The sequence below is a fragment of the Medicago sativa genome, chromosome 8 (genome assembly GCF_051527215.1).
Source record: "Medicago sativa cultivar Bolivia chromosome 8, Bolivia_mono, whole genome shotgun sequence".
Taxonomy (NCBI): Eukaryota; Viridiplantae; Streptophyta; class Magnoliopsida; order Fabales; family Fabaceae; genus Medicago; species Medicago sativa.
In genome coordinates this window covers 63,260,379-63,279,332 of record NC_140756.1, presented here as the reverse complement: position 1 = coordinate 63,279,332, position 18,954 = coordinate 63,260,379, and the positions used below count along the sequence as shown (strand labels likewise).

At 32.8% G+C, this 18,954-nt stretch overlaps 2 protein-coding genes across 2 annotated transcripts; one reads left to right on the top strand and one right to left on the bottom strand.

The window, feature by feature from the left end:
- Positions 1-785: 785 nt before the first annotated feature.
- On the bottom strand, positions 786-9,654 carry LOC146900387 (transcription factor GTE1-like). Its single transcript, XM_085739008.1, has 8 exons — positions 9,467-9,654; positions 7,907-8,122; positions 6,839-6,916; positions 5,523-5,747; positions 3,549-3,647; positions 3,381-3,439; positions 1,542-1,692; positions 786-1,243 (listed from the first exon to the last, which is right to left on the bottom strand). Exons 1-8 carry the CDS (start codon positions 9,557-9,559, stop codon positions 1,076-1,078), a joined length of 1,089 nt encoding a protein of 362 aa, XP_085595134.1. The 5' UTR covers positions 9,560-9,654; the 3' UTR covers positions 786-1,075.
- Positions 9,655-12,391: 2,737 nt separating this feature from the next.
- CEST (death domain associated protein) lies at positions 12,392-18,723 on the top strand. The gene is made up of 6 exons (XM_085732605.1): positions 12,392-12,770; positions 12,845-12,889; positions 14,695-14,808; positions 15,397-15,477; positions 17,043-17,210; positions 18,493-18,723. The coding sequence occupies exons 1-6, from the start codon at positions 12,456-12,458 to the stop codon at positions 18,580-18,582; spliced, it is 813 nt and encodes a 270-aa protein (XP_085588731.1). The 5' UTR covers positions 12,392-12,455; the 3' UTR covers positions 18,583-18,723.
- Positions 18,724-18,954: the final 231 nt, after the last annotated feature.

The following is an 18,954-nucleotide window of genomic DNA, read 5'->3' as shown; positions in this document are numbered from 1 at the left end:
TGTTAACATAACAGGCTTAAATAATATTTTTTAATGTTCATACCCTGCGTCTTGCGGGGATGACGTTTAATAATATTTGCCGATTCAAAAAAAAAAAAAAAACATAACAGGCTTAAATATTTTTCTCTAAAAAAAAACTTCAATCCTTCGTAATCTATAATTTTTATACTAATGGATTCATTTTAATTTTTGTAACAATTTGTTATTACAATCGTTTTTTATTTTTGTTGATAATGTGTTATCAATTCTTTTATTAAATGACTTATTTTTGGATGAAATATGTGTTATATTATATCATATAAAAAAAAAAAACGTTTTTCGAGCAAGACATCAAGAAATTTATTTTCTGTACATAAGATCGAAATAGAAACCTTTTTTTTGAGGAATCGAAATAGAAACCTAGCACTAAGAAATATAATAAACCAACAATTTGTTTTTTTTGAGAGGGTCACTAAACCAACATCATTAGGTTATTTAGTGACTAACTTTCGATTAAAAAAAGTAACTTATTAAACAACTTCAACATAGGATATTTAGTTACTTGTTTGTTACTTGAAATATGGAACTTTAAAGATTTCATTTCAATAAGATAAGATATGTTGCTATCATATAAGCACGAGATCCTGATTTGATAACTTCATGACAAGGACAAATTCACATTTTCTGTAAATCCAAATGTTTAGATTGAACATTTGGATTTAATTTGTTTAAAAAAATAATAATTTATCCATACCTAGATCAGCAGTGTGCTACATTACCACAATGACAAACCTTTAAATGGAACATAATAAAAAGGATAATGTCACCCAATACATTCATATAATCAACCGTCACATGTACATACAACACTATGTACCCAAAAATTGTATAATATAGAAATCCCCTTCACTTGGTGTGATGTGCACCTCCACCAGGTTACTTCTATGCTTCTGCTCATTTAAGTTATTGGCTTCATAAACATAGTTGTGAGTATCTTACAACAACATCATCCTACTCTGAAAGTTTACAACTTTAGGGCAATCAGGCAAAACCAATACTGCCTTCTATGCTGTGCTAAGCTAACTATTCAGGAAGTCTATAGTTTTCTGCTCTTTGATTGGTTTTTGGCATGATCATCAGAAAATTCTCGCCTTTTTCTAGAGCTGTATCTCTTCTCCTCAGTATCATTATTAACAGCTGTGCCTTGTTGACCTTCTAGAGCACCTTTCACAAAACGGTACAACCTCCAGACTGTGTAGTCACTCTGTCAATAATGATAAAAACATGAGTACTAGAAACATGCGAAACAAATAAACTACTTGAATAGGAAATAGTATAGGGCAGCCCGGTGCACTAAAGCTCCCGCATACGCAGGGTCCAGGAAGGGGTCTCACCATTTGGTGTATTGTACGCAGCCTTACCCTGTTTTTTACACAAGAGGCTGTTTCTAGGACAACAACTTAAGTGTTGCGCCAAGGCTCCCTCTCTGAATAGGAAATAGTATACGATACACAATTTGATAATGGATGACACTGATAGTAAACATTATTAACATTACAGACCTGAGCATTAATGTCAAGCACCACCTCATCTGCAGTAGATTCAAAGCTTGGGTTGATCTCAGCAACTAAATCCAATGCCCTCTGGAGATTTTCAGGAGACAGTTTGGCGATAGCCTTCCCAAGTGCTTTCTTCTCTCCAGTAGATAGTTTCCTACAGTATCATTAGCAACAGTAAGCAATTGTAAAATATTCACAATCAACACAATATCATGGCCATGACCCCAAAAATAACAGAATACCATCACAAAACAAGTCTTGCATTTAGAACGCCAAAGTGTGAAGTAAAGCATTTCTGGACCAAATATTATCATTTTCACATTTCTTTGCAACTTTAGTTTTAAGCAGTACCATACTAAATCCTCCTATCAGGAGATCCTAGGATATAACATACTAACTGATACAGGGGACAAGGTCAATTACAATTAAACATCAGATTGCTATTTGGGCAACTGAACATAGTAAAGTAATTACTATTGACATAAATTCAGCAGTTTATTGCAGCAATGCTTCTGTTGGTTTACATTTTGTCTTTTAGTTTGTTTTGCACATAGCAACTTAAAACAGCAGCAAGGTTTATAAATATTTTACGGCCTATATGATTTCATTCAAGTCGTGGTCTGTAGCCTACATGAAGATCATTTGAGATTGCAACCTGATTAATTCCTAATTCATTAACAAAAGCTCCATTTCAATTTCCCTACTTGTAGACCAGAAGATTAGCCCTCTATTGATTGCGTACCAGATTTCTAAGCCTCTTCACTCTTGAAATATCCAGAATATTAACTATCAACATTTTCATCCTATATGTCCCCAATTTTCCAATTTCAGGATGTAAGACATCCATGAGTTGTAAAATATAATATAGACTGTTAGTCTGTTACATTATCACCCTTCGTCCAAATTAATCTTTTAAAGTGCATAAAAACTAAGAAGCATCCAACTTTATAGACCGATTGTATTGATTGTAAGAAAATGTCCATTCCCTACGCTAAATGACAATATGGAAGGACATAACTGCACAATCCACGCCCTCCCAAAGAACTACATCTATCAATAAATCAACATACGTGAAAGATAAGTCATGGGACCCGCATAAAAATGTTTCTTCAAAAGAAACTCCAAATGCAGAAAGTGCTTTTATAACGTGCAATTTACAAAAGTAAAATTTTAATCTAAAAGGCTATGTTTGGAAAGGGATGATAAGAGTGAAGACTTGAGGGAATAAAATTTCAGAACACATACCTAGCTAATTGCTAACATTGAGGCTAAAAACTTCTGGATGTTAAATACTCCCTCATTTAGGGGGTAAAACATTACCCCCAGCATGTCAAATTAAAAATAAAAATTACCCCCAGCACACACATGTAATATTTCAGAACTCCGACTTGTTCCCTCTCTCACCGTGAAGAAAAACTCTTTCGACCACAACTTGACACAAACATCAATGGCTTCGCCCTGATTCTGACTAAACTAGATCTTGGTCTGCAATTTGTCCTCACCAGAGATCTCAGTCTCCAAAAGATTCAATTTTTATTGAATCCGCTCGTGACAATATGACTGATATTAACTTCAAAAATCAAGTAGTAAGTTTATTACAACTCTTCCTATTACACATCAAGGTAGCACTATTCAGCCACCATATTTTGGCATGCGATTTGAACTTCAAACCACAGTGGTGGAACTTGACGATGTTTTTGAGCTTCCTCAGGCTCATGAAGAACATTATCAGATCCAAATATTTATTTACTTAAGGTTTGAAATATACAAATGCAATAACAAGTTTACACTACAATTTGACCTCCAGGACTAGGAAAAATGATTAATTGTTTTTTAACAAACCTGCAATTCTGAATGACCTTTTCTCTGAATTCCATCAAACGTATACCAACCTCATTAAGCTGAAAAAACAGGTAATTGACATCATAAACCATCTGGTATGCTCTTAAATGACATCAAACAAATGATTTGCACAGAAAACCACAATGCTAGCAAAAAACAACAAACAACCTCATTGCTTAAATCCTTAGCCATATCGGCATAGGTCGTCTCCTGAGCAAGATGAATGTCCATCTGCACTTGAGCTTCTTCCTCTATTTGTCTCTTTTCCTACCAAAATTAAACAGAGAAAGGTAATGAGTAACGACATATCAGATGACAATATCACAGCTGTCACTACAAGTGCAGCCACCAAAATTGTATAGATTGTTTTTGTGGTATAAAAGAATAAATTAATTCAGATAAATAGAAAGAAATATGAAACAACTCCAACCACCAAAGCCTTTTCTCATTAGGTACGATCAACTACATGGATCAAACAATGTTTAATGTTCTGTCCTTAGGAGAAAATATTAGGGCTGTGTTAGGCTTAGGCAGTCAACAACAACCCACATAAAACTACATTGAATCTGTATTGCATGGATAAGAGAATAAGAGATACTCCTTGACATAAGTACAAACAAACTCAATGAAGTAAAGCTGCCTGGTCTCGATGTGTGTACTAATGAGACTTTTAATATGCTTTTGGTCAATCCGACCATTGAGTTATAGTTATTCACTACCTTGATTATTTGTATTAAATTTAGTAAAAATTGAAAAATGATCAGAAGAATATAATCAAATTGTTTTTATTTTCATAAATTTTTAAAGTATATGGAGCATTATTCTTGACTCGTGACACATATCGATGATGTATCATCAAATAATGTGGGATTGATGTAATATTTTATGCATAAAATTAATTTATACGGTAGTCAATTTTAATCCAAAGATGAATTATGAGATAAAGTTATATTATAGAAGTTATTAAACATTGCAAGTGTGCTAAAGGGATACATACATAAGGATAGATAGAATACATTGACACAATGTGTAAAATTGACACTGAGACAACCTAATAACTCTCTATAAAAGGCAAAGTAATATGTTATTAAAATATAAATAAATGGTAATTATCCAATACCATGCCAATGAATGTGTAAATTATCTAAAATTTGATATATATCTTCATGAAAATAATATGACACCATTCAATTGTTGGATAATGCCACATTCTATAGGAAACAATTAAGTGATGTAAGTGTAGAAGTATGACACTTAATGTCTATTGATCCTATCCCAGAACTTTTTGTAAAATGTGAAACTAACCAATCCAACTATTTCATTATTTGATATTATCTCAATGATCATATATATATATCAGATAGATAATTTGGTCCTTGAAATGTATGTAATATAAATCTAAATACTATTAGATATTTATTTTTTCAATATAGCACATTATATTTTTAAATAAAATGGTGCTAAGAAGTACCAAATAATCAATCCTACCAAGTGAGAAAAAGAGCATGTCTGTTGCAAGGTTTGTGGTCCATTGTCTACTATGTTGAAAATGAAAATATAAAAATTGAAAAACATGAAAGTTCACAGCTGTGCATTTTAGTAAGTGGGGTTTATCTCAAGTCTTCTGTTTTGTACGCCCACACCAATAGATCAACAAGTAGCACAGCAGCAAATAAACAAGGACATCACAGCATTTACAACAAGATCAGGCATCACCATGTCGCATTTGACCAATCCACAGCCAGTTACATATCAGATTTTAATAGCATATTTCAGTTACAAAAAGGTCGCAGCAGCGAGTGGAAAGATGTTTGTTTTAGGATAGTTTCCGGTTGGTTCTTCTGATTTTGGGATGGGTAATTACTGAAATTTAGCCATCCAAGAGCATTTTGAGGCTAAGATGGATATGGCTGGATCCTAAGAACTTTCTGATCCTACATGCCAGCAAGATCCAAGCCGAAATAAGTTTTCCCTGGGATTGGGGTTGCTCCAAACCTCCGCACTCATACAATCACAATTTTGACAACCATGTCCATTCTAACCCCTCCAAATCAACAATTAGCTCTACGCCTACTCCTTAAGATTCATCTAATAAAGCTTCATTTTCCAAAATAAAGAAAACTATTTTGAAAAACAATTTACCTCTTCAGCAACTTTGGGTAACAGTAGCAGCCATTTATCTTCAAATTTTTCCATCAAGGTCTTTGCCATTACATGGACATCATGTTTTTCGTTGTTGTACTTCATGGCATTCTTAAATATCAATCTCACATCCGCATAAATCTCCCGGACATTCTTGTATCCAGTGCCATCCTTAGCTTCCATTTTATTTTTTATCGTACCGAAGTCCATGGGCCTATCAATAATCTAGGGATAGAAAATCAATCAAATTACTTTTGAGATACAATCAAAGCGAAACAGTATACAAATAACTCTGCTATAAAAGATAGATGGTTAACCAAATACCATCGTTTGTAGAAACAGATATCAAACCGGCATTTAAACCTTTTTACAAATAAGTGTGTTTGAGCATATTTGGTCATAGGTAGAAAAAAATATTTAAAGTTTAGGCAAAATTACACTAGGAGTCCTTTATCTTATTTATTTGTAACACTTTGATCCTTTATCTTTTTTATTTCCCGTTTAGGTCCTTTATCTCTCATAAAAGCACATATAAATCCTTTTTCTCATTTTTTATTATAAAAATGCATAATTTTATTTTTTAAAATATATTTTTATTAAAAATGAAAAAATTCCAGAAATAAGATGAACATGTTCATCATCTTCATCTTCTTCATTTGGATCTTTATCATCTTCCTTGAATCAAAAAAATTTCTACACAAATATATCTCCAAATATCATGAATTTTTGTTATTTTCACCTCAAATCTTCTTTTAAACACAAAAATCAAAACCCCAAATTATCAATAATTAAATTAGGAACAACAACATCAATTAAATTATTGATGTTGTTAATTGATGTTGTTGTTCCTAATTTAATTATTGATAATTTGGGGATTTGATTTTTGTGTTTAAAAGAAGACTAGAGGTGAACATAACAAAAATTTATGATATTTAGAGATATATTTGTGTAGAATTTTTTTTTTATTCAAGGAAGATGGTAAAGATCCAAATTAAGAAGATGAAGATTCAAAGGAAGAAGATGAAGATGATGAACATGTTCATCTTATTTCTGGATTTTTTTCATTTTTAATAAAAATATACTTTAAAAAATAAAATTATGCATGTTTTTAATAAAAAATGAGAAAAAGGATTTATATGTGCTTTTATGAGAGATAAAGAACCTAAACGGAAAATAAAAAAGATAAAGGACCAAAGTGTTACAAATAAATAAGATAAAGGACCACTAATGTAATTTTGCCTAAAGTTTATATTATGATAAATGGCTACTATAGTGTATGCCAAGACAAAAGTTTCAAAATGAAGAAAAGGCATTACCTCGTAATAGTCGTGAAGCCCGAGACCTTCTACATCTACAGGTTCCAGAAAGGGCCAGGCCCACTTGTGCTGAGTGATCTGAAAAGCTTCAAATGCATTACTATTGGTTTTTCACGGGATACATGATAGGGTCAATGAAAAGACCACTTATTTTAACAACGGGAAAAAGATCGATCTTAAGAATTTAAGGATGACTCCTGAAGGAAGAAAAATTCTCACTAGATAGGGTCTGCTACATGGATCATGGAATAAAAAATAGACACCGTAGATGAATATAAAAATTAAATTGCATTAAAAGAAAATTATGACATGCCTACAAAAAGGTAAGTAAAAGACAAAGCTAAGTGATTATTTTGTTTTAAAGCAAAAATTTGGGTGCAAAAGCATCACATGGCAGCTTTGACATCTCAACGATGTTAGGACCCCGAAGCTACCAAATATCATTTGCAGCACCCTAAAAAATTTATTAAAATAAAAGAAAATGATGAAACAAACACTTGGGGGGGACTACTACAAAACCCAAGATAACAAAGAGATTATACAGCAACTCCCTTGTTAGAAACCTTACCACGAAAACCCTGTGGGATAAAACCACGGTAAAGGGAAAAAGAGAGATAACCATTCAAAGTGCTAGCTTTTGTTCTTTTCAAAGAGAAATAATCTATGATTAAATAAAAACCAACCAAGGCTTCTAGTAATATCCTTGCAATTCAAAAGTGAGTATATTGATTTACATGTATGTAGTCAATGACGGGTAGTAGAGCAAATCGGCTGACCAGGAAAACGCTAAACCAGTACAGCAGACAGTGGTATGGCCGCTACAACAAAGTTTATGGGGGGAGGGAAATGAGGGTTGAAGTGATTAGGAGCAGCATGATATGATTGAGATGTGAGTAGGTGTGATTGTACTTTCATTTTAAGTCTTGTACAATGACAATATATGACTGTACCCTTAACATTCTGAAACACAAGAATCATTCCAGCAACTACTCCTAAAACCCTAGCCTCCTTTTTCTGCGAAAAGTATATCATTAAATAAAAACAAAGTTGCAAAGTATTCAAACTTGCCTGACGTAATATTGTGGAAAACTGACGCATCAGCTCCTGCATCCTCTTTCCAGCAGCGGTTTCCGTACGCGATGCATCTTGCAGCGGTGTTTTAGTGCCAGCAAGAGTTTTCTCCCGACCCTTCTCTTTTACAACTGAACCGCCTCTAGAACTGTTGCCTTGAAAAATACCAGAGGATTCGTAGTACTGCTCAACTTCAATCACTTGCTTCTGAAGCTGTAAAAGATTTCACAGGTGATAAATTTCCACAGTTCAAGACTTACTACAATACAAGCTTATGCTTATGCTTTCAGATGTTTTACAAGATAATTTATATGTTAGTTACGTCACATGTTGTGCCTGCACACACAGCCTATCTTATTTATACCATGCATTCAATCGTAGCATATCTAAGCACCGAGTAATGATTGCACTTAACCAACTATAATAAACTAACATTTTAACATTCGAAAACAAATCTCGACCAGCACTCTAACAAGAATAATTTTGAAACCCTAAAAATCTCTATAGAAAATGAAATAAGCTTAAACCATAACTGCTTTTCCATCAAACACGAATCCATACTCGCTAAAAAAAAAGTGATGCAGCCACTATAGCAAGCAAATCAAAGCTAATGAATGAAAATCAACCACAATATATGTTAAAAATCACACATTGACCAGATATATAGTCTAGATGGTGTTACCAATTCTCATCTTACAGAACAGTTATGTTATACCCTAAACCTAAACACAAATTCTTCGAAGAGTAGGAATATTATTATATACTTATTATGCAATCCATCAACTCTATTTTGCTTACTATAGTGACTTTGAAATCACCCAAACATAAATTTTTTTTGGACAAAACTTAGGTGCATTTCGTATGGTTTTTCACTTAAAATTCACTTTTTATGGTTACAACAAATTTTGAGAAAATTGTGGATTTGAGAAATCAATTGGTAGTTATGAGTATTTTATGTGAAGAACCGTACGAAAAACACCTAAGTTTTGACCATTTTTTTTTTAGATTTTCGGTGAAATCAAATGCCTTAATTGATTGTTTTTGTTTGACAAAAAATGCCATAATTGATAAAACAGCTATATGCAGAAAATCAAGTAATAAAAACTCAAATTTGCTAAATTGATTAAATTTGGGGATAAGTTTGTGAGGCAAAATCAACATAAAAAAACAATCAAAAACCTAATTGATAAAACAAAAGACCTAAATAAATGCAGAAAATCAAAGCTAATGAATGAAAATCAACCACAGTACATGTTGAAAGTAACAAATCAACCAGATAAATGATCTAGGTACTGTTACAATTCTCACCTTACAAGACAATTATGCTATGCCATAAACCCAATTTCTTCTAAGATTATGAATACTATTATATATTAATTATGCAATCCATCAACTCAATTTTGCTTAAAAAAAACTACCCAAGCATAAATTTTTATAGATTTTGATAAATACCCTAATTGATAAAACATAAAATGAAGTAATAAAAACTGAATTTTGCAAAATGATGATGATAAAAATGAATTGATAGAAAAAGCTGAAAGGTGAGTGGTGACTAACATTGTCAACTTGGGTACGAAATTCGTCAACAGAATTCCTGAAACCCTCCAACTGATCAGCATTGGCAGAGGGTCGTTGTGGGTAAGGCTCCATTGTTGTTATCAAATTCGAATATTCTTCAGCGCCGCGAAACACCTTCTTCAGCTATTGTCTTGTGTTGTGTTGTGTTGTTTCTTACAACGTGGCTTATGTTTCGGGTCTTGTAATGATCCATTTTAAAATATTGATTAAATGCACTTTTTGAACCCTATCTTTTCTAAACTTACGATTTTAACCCTCTATTAAAATAACAATTTTGTCCTTTATGTTTAACCATGTTTATCCTTTTGGTCACTTTCTTTGATTTTCGGTCGACAAACATGTGGCATCTCACTTAAGTGGGTTGCCACGTGTGTTAAGCTTGACTTAAAATTAATTTAAAAGTCATGTGTGTGTTTAATTAGTTGTTACTGTGTTTAGTTTGACGGTTTTGGTTGTTAGTAACATTGTGGTTTGTTCTGCTCCAACATTGCATCTGATTTGCTTTGAGATCTTGTTGACTGCAGCATGACATTGATGATTAGTGCGAGCATTTTTCATGTGCATTTGGATACTCACAATTTATTGCGTTGGTTCTGGTATGATTCTAGTTTTTCTTCCCTATTATTGATGATTAGTGCGAGCATTTTTCATGTGCATTTTTACCCTTTTGGTCACTTTCTTTTATTTTCTGTCAACAAACATGTGGCACCTCACTTAAGTAGGTTGCCACGTGTGTTAAGTTCGATTTAAAATTAATTTAAAAGTTAGGTTAAATTGCATTTTTGGTCCTTTAACTATTTAGGTAATGTCGCTTTGGTCCCTTAATTAAAATTCGATTTATTTTGGTCCCTTAACTTCTCTCCGTTACACATTTTGGTCATTTCTGTTAGTTTTAATTCAAAAACGTTAGGTTTTCTTCATTTTTTTATGGAATTTTTCTGGGATTCTTGTTGTTGAAGGTTGATGGAGATGATATGAAGATGAAAAAAAGGAGAAGAAGATGAAGAAAACCTAACGGTTTTGAATTAAAACTAACGAAAAGGACCAAAATGTGTAACAGAGAGAAGTTAAGGGACCAAAATAAATCAAATTTTAATTAAGGGACCAAAGACCAAAGTGATACTACCTAAATAGTTAAGGAACCAAAAATGCAATTTAGCCTAAAAGTTATGTGTGTTTAATTAGTTGTTATTGTATTCGGTTTGACGGTTTTGGTTGTTAGTAACATTGCGGTTTATTATGCTCCAACATTGCATCTGATTTGCTTTGAGATGTTTTTGTTGACTGCAGCATGACATTGATGATTAGTGCGTGCATTTTTCATGTGAATTTGGATACTCACAAGTTATTGTGTTGGTTTTGGTATGATTCTAGTTTTTCTTCCATGGTTATTGATGATTGATGCTACAATTTCTATAATTGATCGATGGTTATTTGACGAAATTTTTGTTTGGTATTCTCTCTTCATACCTCTTGTTGCCACGTGTTTCTTTGAAGTGTAGTTACTCATACAAAAAGGAATAATTGTGTGGGAATTGCTAGTTAATGGAATTACTCTCTCGAGATATCTTTTGGTGATTCCAATTGAGCATGTTGTACATGTAATTTTAGTGTTGTTTCTCGATAATGCTTGTGAGTCCATGCATTGTTTATCCTGAAGGAAGATTCACACTCTCATGGTTTACTTGAGTGTTAGTGATGATTCATTTTCTTGAGACCATCTGTTTGGAACTATTTCAGACCCCACTGCTATTGTTGTTGGAATTACATTTTTTTTTTGTATGTTTTTGGTTTACCATAAAAGCAATGTATTTGAAGTATTGGTTCTCTGTGTTTTTCTTGGATAAGGTGATTCATCAAGCTCGCAGGATGACTAACATTGGTTATTCAATGCTTATGTTCAAATGATTATGAATCACATTTAGTCTCTTGACTCGTGCTTGCTCCTAGCCTGTCTACAACTGTCAAGTTCCATGATTTCGTTGTTGAGTTCATCAAATAGATTGAATTTTTATATACACACTTGGTTTCTCCACAAGATTGAAGACAATTTTGGATTGGGTTTCATTGATGGTTGTATTGATTCAAGTTCTTTGATTGTTTGGTTTTGTGCCTTATGCGCACAAACTTGGTTGATGTTCTATTGAAGCCAAATATGTTGTTTTTGTTGAAGCAGTTGGTTTTCAACATGTTGGTTTCTTTGTCGAGCTCTAGCACGGTAGAACTCTCTTATTTTTAAACACCAAATTTTGGTGTTTTGCCTCATATTTTGTTCTTGGATCGTTGATGAAGTTTGCTCTGCTACTTCATTGGATTACTGTGTTTTTGATTGGTTTATTTGCCTATTGTTTGAAGGTGCATCAACATGGATATATTTTTTTTTATGACTTGAAGACACATCATATGACTATGCCTCTCCATCGACTTATTGATTTTTGTTGTTGACATGTCCTATAGTTCACAAGTTGCATTTGGTTATACCTCTCCATTTGCTTAAGAATATAATTGAAAGGAGAAAAGTTAGTTCAAAACGACCTATTTTCTTTTTGCATTGTCGTTACTAATTTAATTATGTTCACGAAAACATTCTTACAATTGCTTATTATCAAGGGAACATATTATTATTGATTTTTTTCTTTCAAGTAAAGAAATTGAAACACGTCATATATTTAATTAATTTTAAGGTTAAAATAGTAAATTTATATTAGATCTCTAATCTTCCCTTGTAAATCAAACATATTCTTATTTTTTTTTTCTAAAAAAAATATCATATTTAATTAAAATCCTTATTATCATCTTCATTAAAAATACATTTTCTTCCTTCAATAGTTGAAACATTTTTATTTTTGTTTTTTATTCTATCTAAATTTATAAATCAAATTAAAAACAAAAATAAACGAAATTGTGAAGAGAGAGTTAAAGAAAGAAAGATGATAGGATAGAAGAAGCAGCTACGAGTCGTTTAGCAATGGCAGTGGCATCATCATCACAACCGTTGCCATTAACACTTCCTTCAATTTCATCTTCACAATCACATTCTCTTCCTTCAACCTTTCGCTGTTCTCACTCTCTCTTTACCAACGGAACACAATTCACCAAGCTTAGCACCACTCATCGCCGAATTCTTTCATTCGTTCCCTCTGCTGAAAATGAAGATGCTGACTTGGGTGTTTCCTCTACACAGCAACTTGATGATGACGTTGATGATGATGATGTTGTTGTTGATGATGATGAAGAAGAACCAACCCCTCAAGACCTTGAAAATGTTGCTGAAATCAAAAGGGTATCTTTACTTTTTCATAAAAAATGTTTTTTTTTTCCCTTCATTTTGTAATGCATTTTGATGCCCTTTTGCAGGTTTTGGAGCTTCTAAAGAAAAACAGGGACATGTTGTTTGGGGAGGTATACCCTTTTCACTTTTTTTCTTCTCCTAATAATTTATCCAATTTTCTTATGCGAAATTAGCTCTGTTTGGTAAAATATAGTGAATAGCAAGTAATTTAGCTTATAGCGAATGAGCTTGTGATAAGCTAGGTGATTGAATTTGTATTGTTTGGTAGAATTAACATTTGAACTAGCTTATAAATATGAAATGACGTATAAAAGATATATTTAATTAATATAACTTTTTTCAATTAAGATTACAAGGGTAAAATTGAGAGAAAAATGATACGTTATAAGCTTCTTGAATTAGCTTATCAAAAAACGCTATGAACTAGTAAAAATAAGCTATACGAGCATGAGGAAATGACGGTTACCAAACGGTTTTTTTTAGTCATATGAGCTTATATTATATAAGCTCAGAAATATATCTTGTCAAACAGTCCTTTTATGAAAAAAAAATTGTTGTTCTTGAGAGATTCAAGATCGAAGGTGTCAAAATTAACATAGTTACACCATTAATAATTCTTATGTAGAATGTGAATTTTATGAATCTAGTCATTGAATTGGAAGTTATCATTTAATAGTTTAAGTGTAGAGAATTAATTTGATACAACATTAAAATCATTTTATACTTCATCATATCAGTTTATTTTAACAATAATTATGTTATTTAAAGTATAAGCAAATATATACTGCTATTTACGACAACAATCGAGATTTATCCCACTAGGTGGGGTCAACTATATGGATCAGACGATACAAAGATACAATTTTCTATCATAAACCATGTCTATAGTCAAACCACTGACCTCTAAATCTTTTTAATAGTTTTGTCTATGGTTTTTCTTGGCCATTATCTTTAGCAATTGAATTTCGCTCCATTTAATCTACTCTAGTTGCCATGGAATCTATAAGTCACCTCCACACATGTGCAAACCACTAAGTTGAGATTTAACCATCATTTCTACAATAGACGTTACCCCAACTCTCTCCACTGCGAGCGGTCCTAATCCTATTTTGTCTGGTGTTTCCACTCATTCGGCACAACATACTCATCTTGGTTCTGCTGCATTGTCTTTATTCTGTGTTGGGTTCTTACCTCCCAACACCCCATCCTATACAACATTGGCTGTCTTATAGATGTACGATATCAAATTTCCCTTTAGCTTGAGCAATACCTTTTTATCACATAAAACGCCCAGGACCCTCCTCCACTTCAGCCACCCCGCTTGAAGATGATGGTTTACATCTCCCAGCAAATCTCTGTTGTTTTGAACTATTCACCTAAGATATTTAAATCATGTGGCTTGTGGTGTACTTTTCCTTTTGCAAAACTTACATTCCACATCATTCGTCTTACTTCTACTCAATGGAGGTCATGTGCTTCTAAAACTTTTTTCCAAGCCTCTAACGTCATTTATTTCCTCTCTTGGCTCACCAACCAATAATAATATATCCTCAACAAAAAGTACGTATAGCAGTATTCGTTCTTGAATGTGCTTTGTAAGTTCTTCCAATAGTGATGTAAAAAGATAGCGGGCTTAAAATTGAACCTGGAAGCAAATCCTATTGTTATTTATTATTACCGCAAATTACAAACATACAAAAGTTTAATTGGTTTAGAACTTTGTAAGTATAATTTTTAAAATAGTATAATTCGAAGGTGTAATTGGATTGATTAAATTCGTATTCTACAGAATGTTATTGAAGGTGTAATTATGGTAACTATACATTTCCATCAAGATTTGAAAAGCTCCAGGTTTTACTGTGCATCTCTTCTTGCCCACGATGATCTAATGATTCTTTCTTTATCCTATTTCCAGGTAAAACTAACCATAATGATTGAGGATCCCAGAGATGTTGAGAGAAAAAGATTACTTGGTATTGAAGATCTTGATGCCCCAACAAGAGACGACCTAGTTACTGCTTTGGAAGAAGTAAGTTTTTGCTTCCATATCCCTGATTATCTAAATTATGCTTTAATTTGTAGAAGCATCGACACTTTGACTTATACCAGAAGCTTTAGAGTTTATTTAAAATCTTGTTTGGGATGAACATTTGGTCATTTTTTAGGGTACAGACCTTTGGCTTATTCTCCAAATCTATTTTCCAGGGTACATTTTTTAGGGTAAATATTGTTGCACTATTGTCCAAACCTTCAACTTTTCAAATCTTTTGTGATAATATAACTAATGCTCTGTCTCACAATCCATTTTTGTGTGCTTGAACCAAACACAATGAGTTGGATTATTTTTTTGTTTGAGAAAACATTCTAAATAAATCTCACCAAGGGCAGCATATTCCAGTCCACTTTCAGGTTGCAAAAGTACCTTTCTGTTAGTTTTATTGACTTCTAGTTCTAGCTGCCCTTCTACACGTTTCTAAAGTGAAAACAATAGCAATTATAGAGTAATCAGCAATTTGTTGTCTGAAAATCTGTCTTGTATATATGTGTTGGCATTTAAACTCAATATAATGTCAAAAGCTGATTTCAGATTGAAAATAAATGACTTGGCATTTACTAGGTGAATGAGGGGAAAATTCCAAAGGATAGAGCTGTTCTCCAGATGCTTGCTGAGGAAATGACCGCATGGCCTAATTTAGAGGTATGGTTGAATTTGGGCTTGTTTCAATCTATAGTTTGATGTGCATGATGTCTTGAACATGTGAGTGAGGTAGTTAATTGCATCGTGTCCACACAATTTGGCCTTTACTATATCAGGTTTCTTGTGTTGTTTTAAGGAGGTACTATTTTCTCAATATACTTTGAAGTGCGTAAAAACAGCAATAGTATTTTAAGTTTGAACTTGTACTCTAACCAAACAATTTTTTTTAGATGTTCAAAATCATGGTTAATTGTGTTCAGTAGATGGTTAATGAGTTGCGCACCTTGTTATATTCATTTAACTGTCGACAGAACTTAACAAACCACATATTTGAATAATGTTAACCTTCTAAATTGACATCGAAATTTGATGTCAAACTTTTGTATCAAAAAATCATTTCTCTTTTATTAACTACCTTACTTGAGAGTATTAGTTGTAATAAGAAAACTTTAGTCACACTCTTCTTTTTGTGACGAGAAAACTACATAAATATTGAAGTTTGGGTAGTCATACAAATTCTCAGGGAAAAGGGAGAGTTCATAAATTTCCATTGAAAATGTAGTTAGTGAGGGTTTATACTTGAAGCTGCTTGTCTGTAGTACGAACACCACACCTCACTCATGTAAAAACCTATTTTTTTTTTCTCACTTCTGCCTTGCGTTGTTCTTGTATCTCCATTTAAGTCGCTTAAATTTTCTGCTGCCAATAAATTTTATTATTCAAATTCAGCTATCTTCTTAACAACTAAACGTTAATCTTCTTCCCAATGAATGAATCACGCTCTCAAATTAAATTCATTTCTTCAGGCCGAAAACATGAAATCTTGTAGACATCTAAATCCTTGCACAAAGATTTACTACTGATTTTGATCACGTGCTTTTTAAAATTTTGTTTATTTTTTATCCATTGTCAGTTTTAAAATTTGATTTATGTTAGACTTCTTATATTTATTTTATGGGCAGTTACGAGCATTTATTATGTTAGTTATGTCTAAATTTAGGAATAAGTAGAGAAGTGAAAGGAGAAAGTGATTATGGGATAGTTTTTGAATGGTTTTGAGAGGGAGAGACCAAGCTCTCTAATTCTTGGAGGGAGAGACCTCTCGAATTTCTTGGATGGGACTTGTCTTGTAATAGTACACTATCACTTTCCTTAAATTATGTGTGAATCATCCATTCTCTATTGTAAGTGTAATTATGTTTCTATTGTAAATGTATCATGCCATCAGTAAAGGTCAATTTCAACAATTAAATTGTATTTTGGTACCAGTTTCTAACAATTTATTACTTCTAACGTACTGCTTCTCTATTATATGTTTGACCAATTTGATTGCCGTGGTGGAAATACAGCCAGGGTTCTTTTACACTATATAATTTCTAATTAAAACTTCAAATTTTGCCACTTTGTTCAGAACTAATTGTTTATTACCTTCCATTCATTACCAGTGATATAATGAATTGTATTTGTACGCTCATATATTTGCATTTCCTCATTATCAATGTATTTTTCTTTCAAAATGAAAAGCTCAATCAGTTTGCTGCTATTTTATTTTTCCTAATGGATAGGCTGAATTATCACCAAAGAAAAAGCCCAAAAAATCTCTATATGCAAAAACCACTGACACTGGAATCGATCCTCAAGTGGCTGCAAAGAGACTAAACATTGACTGGGATTCTGCTGCTGAAATTGAAGATGCGAATACTGACGATGAAACAGAAGTGCCTTCAGCATTGGTCAGTTCCTTACCTGCCTTGTAGATTATTTTTGTGATTTAGCTTTTTTTGGTTAGCCACCATGATTATTGTTGTGCAGACCATGATACTGTAATTTTATATTATAATCAAGGAATTTGATGTGGCCGTAAACTTATATAGAATCTGTAGATTATGTTTTAGTCCGTACCTGTACATTTTTAATATAATCATGAGCTATTGTTTGTGTTAGAATTAAATTAGTTAAAAGACTTGTATAAGAACTTAGGTTTAAAGCATTATAACAAATAGTAGCAGGCTATTAACTATCACTCATTATAAATTTTCTGATTAGCTCCTCTTTATTAACAATGTACTTGGTATAAATATTGAGCTGCGACAAATCCTCCTCATATTCTATATAGTTTTAGTGGTTTAATGCTCCTTCACACCATTGTGCTTCATAAGTGATTTTGATGTCTTATTCCTGTCCTGATGAACTCTCAGCCCTGTCATTCAAATGTGTCTTTTTATCTTAAACCAGTCTCAGAAGGGTTACAGATTTTACATCTTTAAGCAACTTCACTCCCAGTTCTATTGTTGGGCTGCCTGCATCGTCCAAGATCCAGGCTCATTGGGCCTAGGTATGGGGATGTACGTGTTGGAAAGTCTGCCTTATTTGCAGCCATTCTTGCAATATGTTATTGAGGGGGTGAGTCTAGTCCCACATCACCTAGTGTGTTGGACAGTCCTCACCTTAGAAGTCGGTTTTCTGGGGTTTGAGCTAGGTCCTAAGTTCAAGCTCTAAGATTGTATGTATCAATTCAACGATTTCAATGGTTGGACCTCAGATTTATAAATGTAAACTGGTTCCTAACTGATTCTACGATAGATACATGACATGATATCCTATCCTATACCATAAATTCCCATTATTCTCAATCTCTAGCCTGTCTCTAGTACTTTTCCCACCGTGAACGTGTCTTCTTTTACTTTGATTCCTCTTTGGCCTAAATTCATCTCCTCATACTTCATTTGAAAGATTCAATTCTGTCATTCAACTATTCATCACAACAGAATGTAGATACACTGCACATACTTCTTTTACTTTCAATTCTGTCTCTCAACTGTTAAACATCTATAGTTTGACTTTGTGACCACATTAGCTAGTCCATTTTCTGAGTTCTTAAAAATTATTTTTTGCAAAATAAGAAGCTCTCATTGCTATTCTTTAGATAAATTCTCCTTTTCTTAACGTATAGTTTTTTTAGTTTTTGTGGGTCACCCTTTAAGCTTTGCATTAAGGAAGTTCTTTTTCTTGCAGGGCTATGGAGCACTATACTTGGTTTCAGCTTTCCCTGTTATTATAGGTATTTCTGTAGTTTTGATTTTGTTTTACAACTCCCTCCAGTAGGAACTGGTATGGCACTCAAATTCAGTGTATAATATTACTATATTGAAATGAGTTAGTATATCATAATGTTCACCTGACATCATCCAGGGTTGTTTGAGCTAGTTCGAATAAATTTCTATCCAAGATCTTATGAAAAATAAATACTAGGACCTTGTAGTGTGCTCCTCTTAGGATGTGTTTGGATGGAGGGTTTAGGAGGGGGAAGGGAGGGGAGGGCTTACTTTTCTTTTTTAAATTATTATAAAATAATTTTTAGAAAATTGAAATAACAACATGATAAATGATTATATAATACTTCAAAAACACTTAATTTATTTTAAAAAAACATTTTACGTTGTTTGTAATTTAAAAATTAAAAGTGAACCCTCCCCT